Below are 12,391 nucleotides of genomic sequence, written 5' to 3'. Positions count from 1 at the left end.
AGCATAAAGTTCTTTATAGCACACACTGGGCTCAGAAGCACTCAATTATTTTAAAATAAAATATTCAAGTCATTAATTTCCCTATTATTTGCAATGATTAGAAAAAATGAGAAGGTGGAAGGGACTCCAAGGTTATGCTCTTTGGAGTGAAACTGATTCCTAACTCCCAGCCTCAATCTGTCTTGCTAGCTCTCTTTCTCTAAACCTAATATATTTATCATGAATCATTAAACACAAATCTATTACCCAGTGCAATTGATTCTTCCATAAGTAAAAAGCAGCTTCACTTTTGTACCTTTTTTTTTAAGACTTTGAGTAAAGTCAGGTTTGGACACAGAACAAACGCTTAAGAAAAACAGCATGGCAGTGCTGGACAGCGTGCAGCAGCAAACCTCTGCATTCTGAGTGACTGGCTCTCACGGGACGGTTCCAGGCTTGTGTACAGAGACCTCCCTGAGAATGTCTGGCAAGCACGCCCATGATCCAGGGCTGGGGCTGGGCTGGATCTCAGTGTCAAGAATCTATCGGGAGAGCTCTATCTTGTGCCCGAAGAAATAAACAATCCCCAAAACAGAAAAAGAAAGAAGTCCAAAATGACAAGAGATTGTGAAGCTCTTTCTTAGTGAGCTAAACCAGCCCAAAAGAATAAAATAAAGAGAACACTATGCGACCTAAACATACTTTTTTAAAAAACATTTTTAAAGAATTATTTATATAATTTTATTTATGTATTCATTTATTTTAATTTGACCAGAGAGACACAGAGAGAGAGGGAAAGTGAAAAGGAGAGCCACCAGATCTGGGACTCGAACTGTGGTTAGTCATGTGAGAGTGTCCAGTGCCTTAACCACCATGCCACCTGCTGGCCCCATTGACCTAAAGGTTCTTAAGTGTTAAGAGGCTGGTGTCTGTCTGGTATGTCAAATGGCATGCCATTGTTTTTAAAAGTCCAAAGAAAATAGAGTGGGGATAGGGGTGGGGCTGTTGGGAGCCACACTGACTCTTGAGTTATAGTAAATTGAGTTACTAGAATCTGTAAAAAGTTGTTTAAAGGAAAGCCCAACAGTACCAAAGACTCACTGTTGGGTGAGTGTCTGGCATCCTGCTAAGTGCTTTCTAGTTATCTCCTTTAACCCTCACAACCCTAAGAGGCAGGACTCACTACCCTCTTTACAAAATAGAAAGTTTGGGCCAGCAGCTGGCATGATGGTTAAGATGCTAGACTCCCACATGGCCGACCACAGTTGGAGTCCTGGACCTGGTGGCTTGCTTTCTCACTTTTCCTCTTCCTCTCTCTGTCTCTCTCTTGTGAGCACATGTGCCCTATAGTAAATTTAAAAATAATGATAACAAATAAAATTAAATAAATAATTCTTTTTAAAAACGAGATTTAAAAAATTAAAAAAAAAAGAAATAGGAAATTGAAGCTCAAAGGGTAAAGTAACTTATTCTCGGATAATGGAATCTTAGTCTCTTAGTTAGAATCTGAACTCAGGTCTGATTCCAAACCCTGTGCTCTTCAGCCTCCTAGATACCAAGAAAGATGACAAAGGTCAGAATGAGACACCCAGCAAGTTAATACGAGAGCATGTTTGACATCTAATAAAATCTACAGTGGGTATATTGGGGGTAGATTTTATTAGTTTGGAATATTTCATAATTAAAGAATAACTATAGGGACCGGCAGGTGGTGTGGTGGTTAAGGGTGCTGGACTCCCACATGGCTTTCTCACTTTCTCTTTCTCTCTTACTGTCTCTCTCTCTCTTGCTTTCTCTCTCACTATCTCACTCTTTCTCTCTCACTGTCTCACTCTTGCTCTCTCCCTCTCTGGTCAAATTGAAAGAAAGAAAATAAGTTTAAATAAAATAGTTCTTAAAAAATAAATATTGGGACAAAACAGATGGCGTAATGGCTACGTCGCTGAACTCCCATTTAGTTGGTCATGGTTCAGGTCCTAGACCCGGTGGCTTAAACTCACGCAAACACATGTGCGTGCATGCCCAGGATACCAAGAGGAGAACAGAGGAGAAGGGACTGTGGCAGGGCTATCGCTCCTGGGGGTGATTTCTCACTTTCTGTCTCTCTGTCTCTTTCTGGCAAGCGCACGTGCCCTATAGCAAAAACCTCTCAATAAATAAATAAATAAATAATGCTCAATGTTTTTATCTTAGATAAAAAGAAAGAAGGCATCATAAACTTCTTGAGAATGCCAGTTGTTTTGTTAGTCTGTCTAAGAAAATCAGGTAATGTGTGTTTTTGCCACCTCGGATGTTATAGCCCAATGACCTAGAGCCAGAGCCGTGATCAGGAGCACCCTCCCGTCAGTGGCATGGCTCCGGGACCTGTGGCGGTAGCGCAAACACTCCGGTCAGGGTGGGTCCTGCAACAACCCAACTCTGCCACAGATCTCTTTGCTACTTACAGGTCTGCACAGACAACAGGGAAACGAGGTGGGTGGTCCCATCTAGAGCCTTAAAAATAGTTTTTCAGGCTTGGGGGGATAGAAAGAAGAAATTCAATTTTCCCCTTGAATTTCAAGTAAAAAGTGATTCTGACCAAAGGAGACGGACTGTTTATGCACATAAAATCCAGCAACCCTGCCCTCAGGGGAATGAGATTTGGGATCCAGAAACCTTCTCCAAGTTGACCAATACTTGGCCAAACAATCTGAAAGTAATTGTACTCCCAGTACCTTCCACAAGTAATTTACCTACTATGGTTACTAGATGTCTGGGGTTTCCCCTTTAAGTTCAAATCAAGGAATGGAAACCCACTTTTTTTTTTTTTTGACTAGAAAATATTAAAACATCTTTCAGCTAAAGTGTCTCCAAGTTTAAAGGAGTTTTGAAAGGGAAAAAATGGAAACAAAAATGCAATCTTTCTTAGGAACTTGAAGGAGGAGTTTTTAAATATTAGACCGAGAAATCTTCTGGAGAAATAAGTGCATTTTTAAAAGAGGCCATAGACTTCACTACTATTCTTCTTCCTTTTTAAAGATTTAATTACTGAGGGACCTGAAGATGGTATAATGGTTACATCATTGGACTCCCACATGGTCAACTATGGTTTGAGTCCTGGACCCAGGTGGCATGAAACTCACACCAGGCACGTGTGCACGTGTGTGCCCCAAATTCCAAGAAGAGAAAGGAGAAGAAGGGATTGTGGCATGGTCATTCCCCTGGTGGGAGATTCCTCACTTTCTGTCTCTCTGTTTCTGTCTCTCTGGTGAGCATGCACACCCTACAGCAAAAAGTCTCTCTTATAAAAAAATTTAGTTATGGTATTTCTTCCATAAGAGAGAGAGACAGAGGGAGGAGAAGATAAAGACATGCATAACAACCATGTCTTCACACCATTATCCACCCTAATCTCAGCTGGCCTGAATCACAGTGGTCACTGGGAGGTCCTGGGATGGACCCCAGAACCTTTTCCATGCGAGTCTAGTAGTGTTACTGCTGTGCCATCACCTAGACCTGCTACTGTTTTTCTGTGTTGCCCTCAGAGACCTTCATCCTGTTTCAATAGGACTAAGGTGCTCCATGCTATCCTGCAATTGAAAACATTACACTCAACTCATCTGTGTAACTTTGTAGAACTGTCATGTCAAAGTATCACTCTAGGTAGGTTAAAGCAGCAGAAATGTATTCTGCTATCATTCGGGAGGCCAGATGTCTGAAATCAAGATATCAACAGAATAGGGTCCTTCTTGAGGATCCAGTCCTTTCTTCACAGGAGGAATCTGCTCCATGCCTCTTCTGGGGGGCTTGCCAGAAATCCTCAGTGTACCTCGGCTTGTGGCAGCACCACTCCAGTCTGACTCTGTTGCTACATAGCATTCTCCTTGTGTCTGTCTCAGTGTCCAAATTTCCTTCTTCTGAAGACATCAATTGTATTGGATTTAGAGTCCACCCTACTCCAGTAAGACCTCATCCTAACTTTATTACATCTGCAAAGAGCCTGTTTACATTACAAATAAGACCATATGCACAGCTTCCAGAGTTAGGATCTGACATATCTTTTGGGGAGAATTCAATCCATAACACCATTCAAAGCTGAACTTACGGCTGATTACTCCTTTCCTACTCTATAATTCTTCCTCCTGTACAGCTATGTAGACATGGTCTGCATCTCCTAGGCTGTCTTATCCCTCTTTCCTGTCAAATCTGAGATCCGCAAAGCAATTCATGTCTCCATTTCCCAGCTACCTCTCTTCAAACCCCCAGAGTGAGGTCTGTCCCCACTCCTCCCCTTCACCCCAGATTCTTCACCTAATTAGTTCCTCCTATTAAACCTTCAGGATCTTTACCTGGAAAGGTCGGGTTAAGCTTCCTCAGTTCTTCCTTCTCATAACACCTAGGGGCCCTCCTAGGGTATCGTATGGACCTGTTTGTTGGCCTGTCCTTCTCACTAGACTCTAAACTCCTTGAGGGCAGGAATTGTGTATTCTGTAGCTCTATAACCCCAACACTTGGTACAAAGCGCAACACAAATGTGGTGTAAATAAACACTTGAATGAATGAACAGTTACCTATATAATATAGTAGCACTAATACTTAAAAATACACCAATCACAGGGCCAACAGGTGGCAGTTAGGGCTCTGGGCTCCCACATGGTCAACAGTGGTTCCAGTCCCAGACCCAGAGACTTGAAAATCATGCCAGATGTGTATACATGTGTGCCCAAATTTTGAAGGGAGAACAGAAGAGATGGCAGCATGGCCATACCTCTTGGGGGGCGGGGGGGTGATCCCTCACATTCCCTCTCTCTGTCTGTCTCTCTCTTTCCAACAAGCTCCCTATGGAAAAAATTAACAAACAAACAAAAAAATATGCCAGTGGTAGAACCATATACTCTCATAGTCTAATTCCATCAAACCTTACAATGCAACTAGGTTATAAACTATTAGTCAACAAATAACTATTAGTTAATGTTCTACTCTTACATGTGTCTTCCTAATCTCTTGCACAAAGTAGGCATTTGACAATTAATTGCTACTAAAGGGGGAAGTAAAAAGAGCTGACCTTTACTGCAGCCATTGTGAAGCACTAAACATATTATTTAAATTAATATTGCTCTTCTCATTCATTTGCAGATTGCTTGATGAACCCACTTTAAAATGGGATTTGTAATACTAAATCTATCTTGCATATTATTTTATATATAAAAATAATGAGTACTATTTTATATATAAAAATGCTTTTGTAAAGAAATGCAGACACCAGAAATTTATCCTAACCTTCAATATATCACCAGGATCTCATAGAACCCAATTTCAGTTTTACAGGTTTTTTTTTTTATATTTTGAGCAGTTTTAATTATTCACATGGATTCATGTTTTATGACTTTATTCTTTCTTAGAGATGTTCCCAATAAAAAGAGAAAGTATACTTTTTTTATTAATAGGAGAATAAAACTCATTCTACCTTGCAATCACCATATGGATCTAGTAGCTCCATTAAACAAAAATCTAAGATCCATTATGGGATTTTAATGATTTTAGTTTTCTTATATATTAAAAGGTTTTGTAATTTTATCATCTTTGGAATAATTACCTACCAATTATGCATCAATTATTCTCAAATGTCTTTAAAAAAATAAAGTAACAGAAAACTGTTAGAATGATGAAATGGCTTAGAATACAGCCATTCAGAAACCAGCAGCTGGTGTAATGGTTATGGCACTGGACTCCCATGTAGTTGACTGCAGCTTGAGTCCCTGACCTGGCGACTTAAGACATGCTGGGCATGAGTGCGTGTGCCCAGAATCCTGAGAGGAGACTAGAAGAGAAGGGATTGCAGCAAGGGCATCCCCCAGGAGGGTGATTTCTTGCTTTTTGTCTTTTTCTGTCTCTCTGGCAAACACATATGCCCGATAGCAAAAATCTCTTTAAAAACAAGAACACAGCCATTCAACAGCATGTTGATGATCAGAGTGTTCTATTCTGTGTCACCTAATACAGTAGCTACTGGCCACATCTGGCCACAGAGAATTTGAAAACAGAGAAAATAGATTTTAATTTCTAAATTCTAATTAATTTAAATTTAAATAGTTACAAGAGCCTAATAATCACGCTACTGAACAGTGTAGGTCTAGGAGAATGATTCATTAGTAAAATAAATGGTCACTATTGCATCATCTTTCATATTTGTTATTACATAGGTGGAGTAACTTTCTTTGAAGAGCTTAGAGAGCCTGAAATTTTTCATGCATGCCTATAATGACAATGAGGAGAAAACTGACAGAGGGAGAGGTTTCACATGCATTGGTGGAATCAGAGATGAATGTAAGGAGTCAGAGGATGCCGATGAATTCACTGATCATGGAAGTGAAACCTCAGATGAGGTAGGGTCTTCAGATGATGACATTCTAGGTTAATTCTCCCAAACTCAAGAATCAATGAGTGAACAATACATTTTTTTCCCTTTTTCTAAAGTCTGTTATAGGGCATATGTGCTCACCAGAGAGAGAGAGGGAAAGGGAAAACTCAGCCCCAGGGAAAATGGCCACATTTGTAATCCCTTCTTCCTCAGTCCTCTCTCAGAATTTCAGGCACACAGATGTGCCCGGTGTTGACCTTCAAAACTGAAGCCAGCCATGTGGGATCCAGCTGCCTTAACCTCCACGTCACCTGCTGGACCACAATACGTTCCTAAGGAGAAAAAGAAAATACAGTATTCCTATGCAGGAAGACATTCAAGAGGAAGGGCCTCATCTTGAGAAAAGATACCTTGAGTAAAAGCCTGGACCATCCAGTTTTGCTAAATGATTATGGAACAGTATCTTTTCCCCTTTTATGAAATGTATGCACCACAATTTATTTTAACACAGCTTGAAAATGGCCAAATGCTAAAGGTAGATATGGAGATACAAAGGTGATTGGAAGGAAACCAAAAGGAGAGGTGAAGAAATTCACTGAACTGTTTCAACAAGAAGAGTGAAAGTCTCCACTGGGTCCAAATGGTAAATAGTGATGTCTATTTTCTTCTGGCCTATTGAGGGTTAAAATTGGTTTACTGTACTTATCAACATAACAGATACTTATTTAAGAGTACAAAACTCCAGAAATAAGGTTTAAAAAAAAATTCTATTTCTACTTAAATGAAGAATCTTGAAATGTTTCCTGGGCTGGAATCCCAAGTCCAACACTGAGTGCATGACCTTTGGCAAATTAGTCAGTCTCTCTAAGATCAGTTTTCTCATCTGTAAAGTAAGGATTAAAAAAGTACTTCCTTTTTTACAGAGTTTTATAGAGACTAAATTTTGCATGCAAAGTGCTTTGCATAGTGCTTGGCACATAGGAGAAGATATGTATCAGTTCTGGATCACGGTTTTATTATCCTTGGGCTGCTTAGAACAGCTCTTCTTAGCTCTTGGATTTGGGAACTAAACGTACATGAAATGATACCCAGATCTTATTTGTGACCAACAGAGCTTAGCTCGACCGCTGTCTGCTGCTTGTACCAGGGACCCATGTCTTGGGTAAAGTGATGCCAAGGAAAGGAAGACATTAACCTTTCAGAGGCTGCTGGGGATTGTGGGGGGAGGGGGTGTCTGTAGACATGCAGATGGTGCTGCACAGGCCAGGGCCCTGCAGCCTTTGAAACTCAACTTCCCTCTTCTCTTTCATCAGGAATTTTTCCCTCTTATCTTTGACTTGAGCAGGCACTGCTCTAAAAAACTGGAATTGTGGCATCAGCAAATGGTGTAAGGGCCAAATGCGGCTCAAGTCCTGGACCTGGAGGCTTGAAACTCAGGCCAAGCGCATGTGCATGTCCAAAATCCCAAGAGGAGAATGAAGAAGGAACTGTGGTGTGGCCATCCCTCTGGGAAGTGATTTCTCACTTTCTGTCTCTCTGCCTCTGCCTCTCTCCAGCAAGTGCACATGCCCATAACAACAACAACAAAAATAACCTCAAAAAAAACCCTTGAATTTAACAAAAAAGTGTAGAGTAAAAGGTAAAAATGTCCTGCAATCTCACTACCTGGAGGGAAGACTATTATTCCTCCAAACTGCTCTCTGCAGACATGCATATATACACACACAATTTTACAGAAAGTGCTAGTATGTAATACTTGCTGTTCCGTTCCTGCTTTTGTACTCAAGGATCACTTTGTGTTCCATTCACCAGAGACTTCCAGATCACTCTTAGCCGGGCTCTAGCTATAAACCACTGTGAATGTTCTGTGTGCTCACAAAGTGGTAGTAAAAAGTGCTAGTCAAAACAAAATATCCACTTCCACCTTTAAAAATGGCTCAGTTCAAAAGCTGAGGTGAACTAAGAGGTTCAGGTAGATTTTAAAAACAAGTGAAAATGAGAGGAGTCTATTTTTTTCTTGCCAAAATACAGTCGAGAGTGGAGACCTGGGTGTAGCTTGTGCTGCTGGGTGGCACACCCCATTCCCTAAATGGCTATTTCTTGTGGAATGTGAAACTTGTGGAATTGAACTTTTAATAAAACGAGAGCTTGCCTGTAACCTCAGTGTATTTTCAGGGTTTAAACTCTTATTTTATCTAGATCACAACTCTTGCAGCCTTGGCATCAAACCTTTATTTCCAAGTGCTGAACAAATATGAAAAATAAGAATCTGGGCTCAGTTTTTCTTCTCCTTGCCAGGCTGGGGTTCACTCCAGAGGCCAGACATGTGTGAATCCTTATCCTCTGGATGCCACCGTGTCTCCAGACCTTAGTAACCGAGACCCCCACCTCTGGGAACATTCAAGGGACCTGTGTCTGGAAGGCTGATCTCATCATTTCTGGGACGCATTTCCACCCTGCCAGAAGTCATAAGCATGGATAAAATGATGCTAACGTACCATTACTTTTACCCATTTTTATAGTCGTCTTCTAATGGCTACTGGTTAGAACATCAAGAGTGATTTTGCTACTTGACTAGATCATAAAAATAAGTTATGGTGAAAGATTCTGTGTTAGATAGACTTCTGCTGGGTTAGAGAGATTACATGCTCAATTTGCGAACTTGGAAAAGAGTTTCTAAAATGGGATTCACGCTGAAAATCTGAGATCATCTATTATAACCTGAAAATCTGTATGCTTCACATGGAGCTTGAGTTAGGGGGCGAGGTGGTGAAGACCAGACTGCAGTGTGGCAGGAAGGTGCACATCTAAGAAGCAATGGGAGTGAAGCCAGCAAACAGCACACCCAGGCACTGAGATACTGGCAAAGAGGCAGGCAGGATGGCTGACCCGGCAACAGCACGGCCAGTAGACAGACTAGACTTGGAACTAAAAGTTCATATAAAGTGGACCCGGCCTTCTGACCAGGTAAAATCTGCTTTTTCAAGCCTAGAATCCAACAGAATACTCCAAGAAGCCTTGAGAGAAATAGCCTATGAGTCCCACTACCTAATGTCAGAACCAATACTAATCCCATGAGTGGGAGTGCAAGGAGACACACAGCGTGGCTGTTCACTTAGCATCACTGAATGGTCAGTGGAATCCAGACTGGCATTTGAACGAGATCTCCTGGCTCCCATCCCAGGTTCTTTCCGCTCGGCCCCTCTTCTCAGACTTTAGCTTGTGTCGGCATTACCCGAGGCCTACTGGAATACAGGTTGATGGGCCTTGCCCCCCAGACTGATTCAGTAGTTCTGGATAGGACTTGAGATTCACATGGCTAACATGCTCCCAGGTACTGGTGTTGTGTGTGGACAGTCCAGATTTGAGAGCCAGGGCCCTGAAGGTCGTGAATCTAAAGAGATCATCTCCCTGGATATTTTCTGTGTTGTTTTCACTGTCAATAGTAGAGAGAGTGATGTGGCTTATTACCTAAAGGTTATTTGTTACTATAATGAAAGTCAGCACTTGAAATATTCTTGTAGTGAAAAGATATTTCCTTTGGTCAATAGTCTGCCTAGAAGGGAAAGTGAGGGGACAGGGTAGAAAACTGGTGCAGATGGCCTGAGAGGCTTCACCGCTGACTGCTCTTGTCACCTCAGTTGGGTTCAGGTGAAGCCCGCCCCATGTCTGTGACCTGCCCTGCCCTGACTCCTGCCAGGACATAAAGATACAGAGACGAGTTAGACGTGGTCCTTATCTTCAGGTGGTACATAGTCTCTATACTCTTTTGCTCCTCTAGAATGAAGACTATTTTTGTTGCTCATCTTATTTTGTTTTATATTTGTATTGCTAGTGCCTGTAGTATCAACAGGACTCCATTAAACATGCAGATTAAAGTGGTAGAGCCACTCAGTGTCTGTGATAAATACTACCATACCATTCACCAGTAACCTTAACGTTTGCTAGCCCCATCTAGTTAATACTAGCCAGCATCAGTTTCATATTTATTGTGTGTAAGTGCCAAGTGCTTGTCATACACCAGTTTGTTCGGTCCCTTTAGACAGTCTGTGTTGGGTGGTATTTCTAGTCCCACTCTGCCCATGAAACACTGAGGCTCAAAATATTAAGTAATCTGTACAATGTCATAAACTAGAAAGCGGCACGCTAACGCAAAATCCAGAAATATATTCTTCTAAAGCTCATGCTGGTAAACACAGTGGTGGTCTCAACGCACTCCAAAGTCCTAGGTTAGCAGTCGATTATCTTCTCACCATGGACTTAGAACTGCACTTTGTGGGCAGCACCTGAAGTGGTCCAAAGGCTAAGAAGTCACCAAGTGCCAGGCGAACTAGAGTCCTGGAAACTACAAGGACTGGAAAGAAAATTCTTGAAGTAAGGGTGATATCGAGCCAGCTTTCTACTTTGTCAAGCACAAGTTCCTTTCCCAAGTACTGATCAACTATCACCAACAATTCCTACAAGGAAAACAAAACTATGTCATAGAAGTATAAGGGACTTAAGTTCAGAATCCTTTATTCTGAAAGGAATCCTTTATTCTATAAAGGATTCTGAACTTACAATAAAAGAATATATTGCATTGCATGTATATTCTTATATGTAATGATCATTTTGTTCTATTTTTCTCATTTTTTTTTCAGTAGATGGGCATTTGGTTTTCATTAAGAATAAGAAAGTAGACAGTCAGTGGTCGAGAAACTACACTGACGGACTGCTCTTTTAAAGTCAGGCCAAACTGCTTGTGGAAAGAACAAAAGTGGCACGTGGGCCAGACCAGGACAAGCTTGAGGGTGCATTGGTTCAGAATTGGATAGAGTCTCCCAGTCTAGCCAGAGTGAGAAGACAGAATGGACATGAGTCTAGCCCAGAGGCCAAAGGCCTGCGAAGACTAGGGTATGGCCATCACATGTGGGTCCCCATCAATGCCCAGACGAATGAGCTGCAAACAGGAGAGGCTATCAAAGGTCTAAAGTCAGCATGAGGCCCCAAGGCCTGGGTGGCTACAGCCACTGTTCAATAATGGCTCTTCCTTTCTCATCATTTGGCTATCTTCACGTTCTTCCCTTCCTCCTCATTAGAAGTCAAAGAGGAAGGTGACGCCTGTCCCCTACTCTTTTCTTGAGACCGATTCAAGGATAGGAAAGATCTGGCTGGGATTGTTGGAGGCCTAAGAGTTACTCAAGCTGAGAGTACTGAGAACAGGGAAGGGGGATTTATTCCACAAAGACCTTACCTTACTAGGAGGGGGTCCATGGTCATCCAGGTAAGTGGAATTTCCTAGAAAAAAGAAAAAAGAAAAAAGTTGAAGAATCAATTTTTTTAAACCCCAGATAAATTTAGTGCAAAATCATTGAAAACATGCATGATAGCTATATTTCTATTTAGACATCAGTACCAAAGAAAAATGGGTGATTAATAACCAGTTTGGCCATGTATTGCTGATGAATCACACTTGGTTAATGGTTTCAACTGTTTACAAACATTCTACACACATGGGTGTGTGTGCATACAAACATAAATACACACCATTATTCCTCACCCAATATTTCTTGGGTTTATGTCAGACCATTGGTTCTCAAACTTGAGGGTGTATCAGAAGTACCTCTAAGGTTGTTTTCTTGTTTGTTTGTTTTGTTTTTGTTTTTGTTTTTTAAAAAGAGATTTTTGCTACAGGGCATGTGAACTCACGAGAGAGACAGAGAGAGAGAAAGCAAGAGAGAGAGAGAGAGAGAGACCACCTCCCAGAGGGGATGGCCACACCACAATCCCTTCTCCTCCATTTTCTTCTCAGGACTTAGAGCATGCATGCACACACACCTGATATGAGTTTTAAGCCACTGGGTCTGGGACTCAAATTGCAATTGACCATGGGGGAGTTCAGTGCCTTAACCACTATGACACTTGCTGGTCCCCCTGTGAGGCTGCCCAGCCCCACTACCAGAGTTCTGATTCAGTAGCTTTGAGAATTTGCACTTCTAGTCTTTTCCTAAGTGAAGCTGATACAAGGGGTCCTGGAACCACACTTTGAGAACTCCTACACTCTGTTGCTCTAGTGTGCCTTGAGATTCTCTT

The 12,391-nt window shown here is 41.5% G+C and overlaps 1 protein-coding gene across 1 annotated transcript in view; it reads right to left on the bottom strand.

Moving 5' to 3' along the window:
* Positions 1 to 12,391, bottom strand: part of UST (uronyl 2-sulfotransferase) — a 349,777-nt gene that overhangs the window by 192,562 nt on the left and 144,824 nt on the right. Inside the window, exon 2 of the mRNA XM_006158758.3 lies at positions 11,553 to 11,596. Coding sequence (XP_006158820.1) covers positions 11,553 to 11,596 — 44 coding nt within the window. The remainder of the gene's footprint in view (positions 1 to 11,552; positions 11,597 to 12,391) is intronic.

This window comes from Tupaia chinensis, unplaced genomic scaffold (assembly GCF_000334495.1).
Source record: "Tupaia chinensis unplaced genomic scaffold, TupChi_1.0 Scaffold000609_1, whole genome shotgun sequence".
NCBI classification, from domain to species: domain Eukaryota; kingdom Metazoa; phylum Chordata; class Mammalia; order Scandentia; family Tupaiidae; genus Tupaia; species Tupaia belangeri.
The sequence above is the reverse complement of the archived record's forward strand: the minus strand, read 5'-3'. Positions and strand labels throughout refer to the sequence as shown.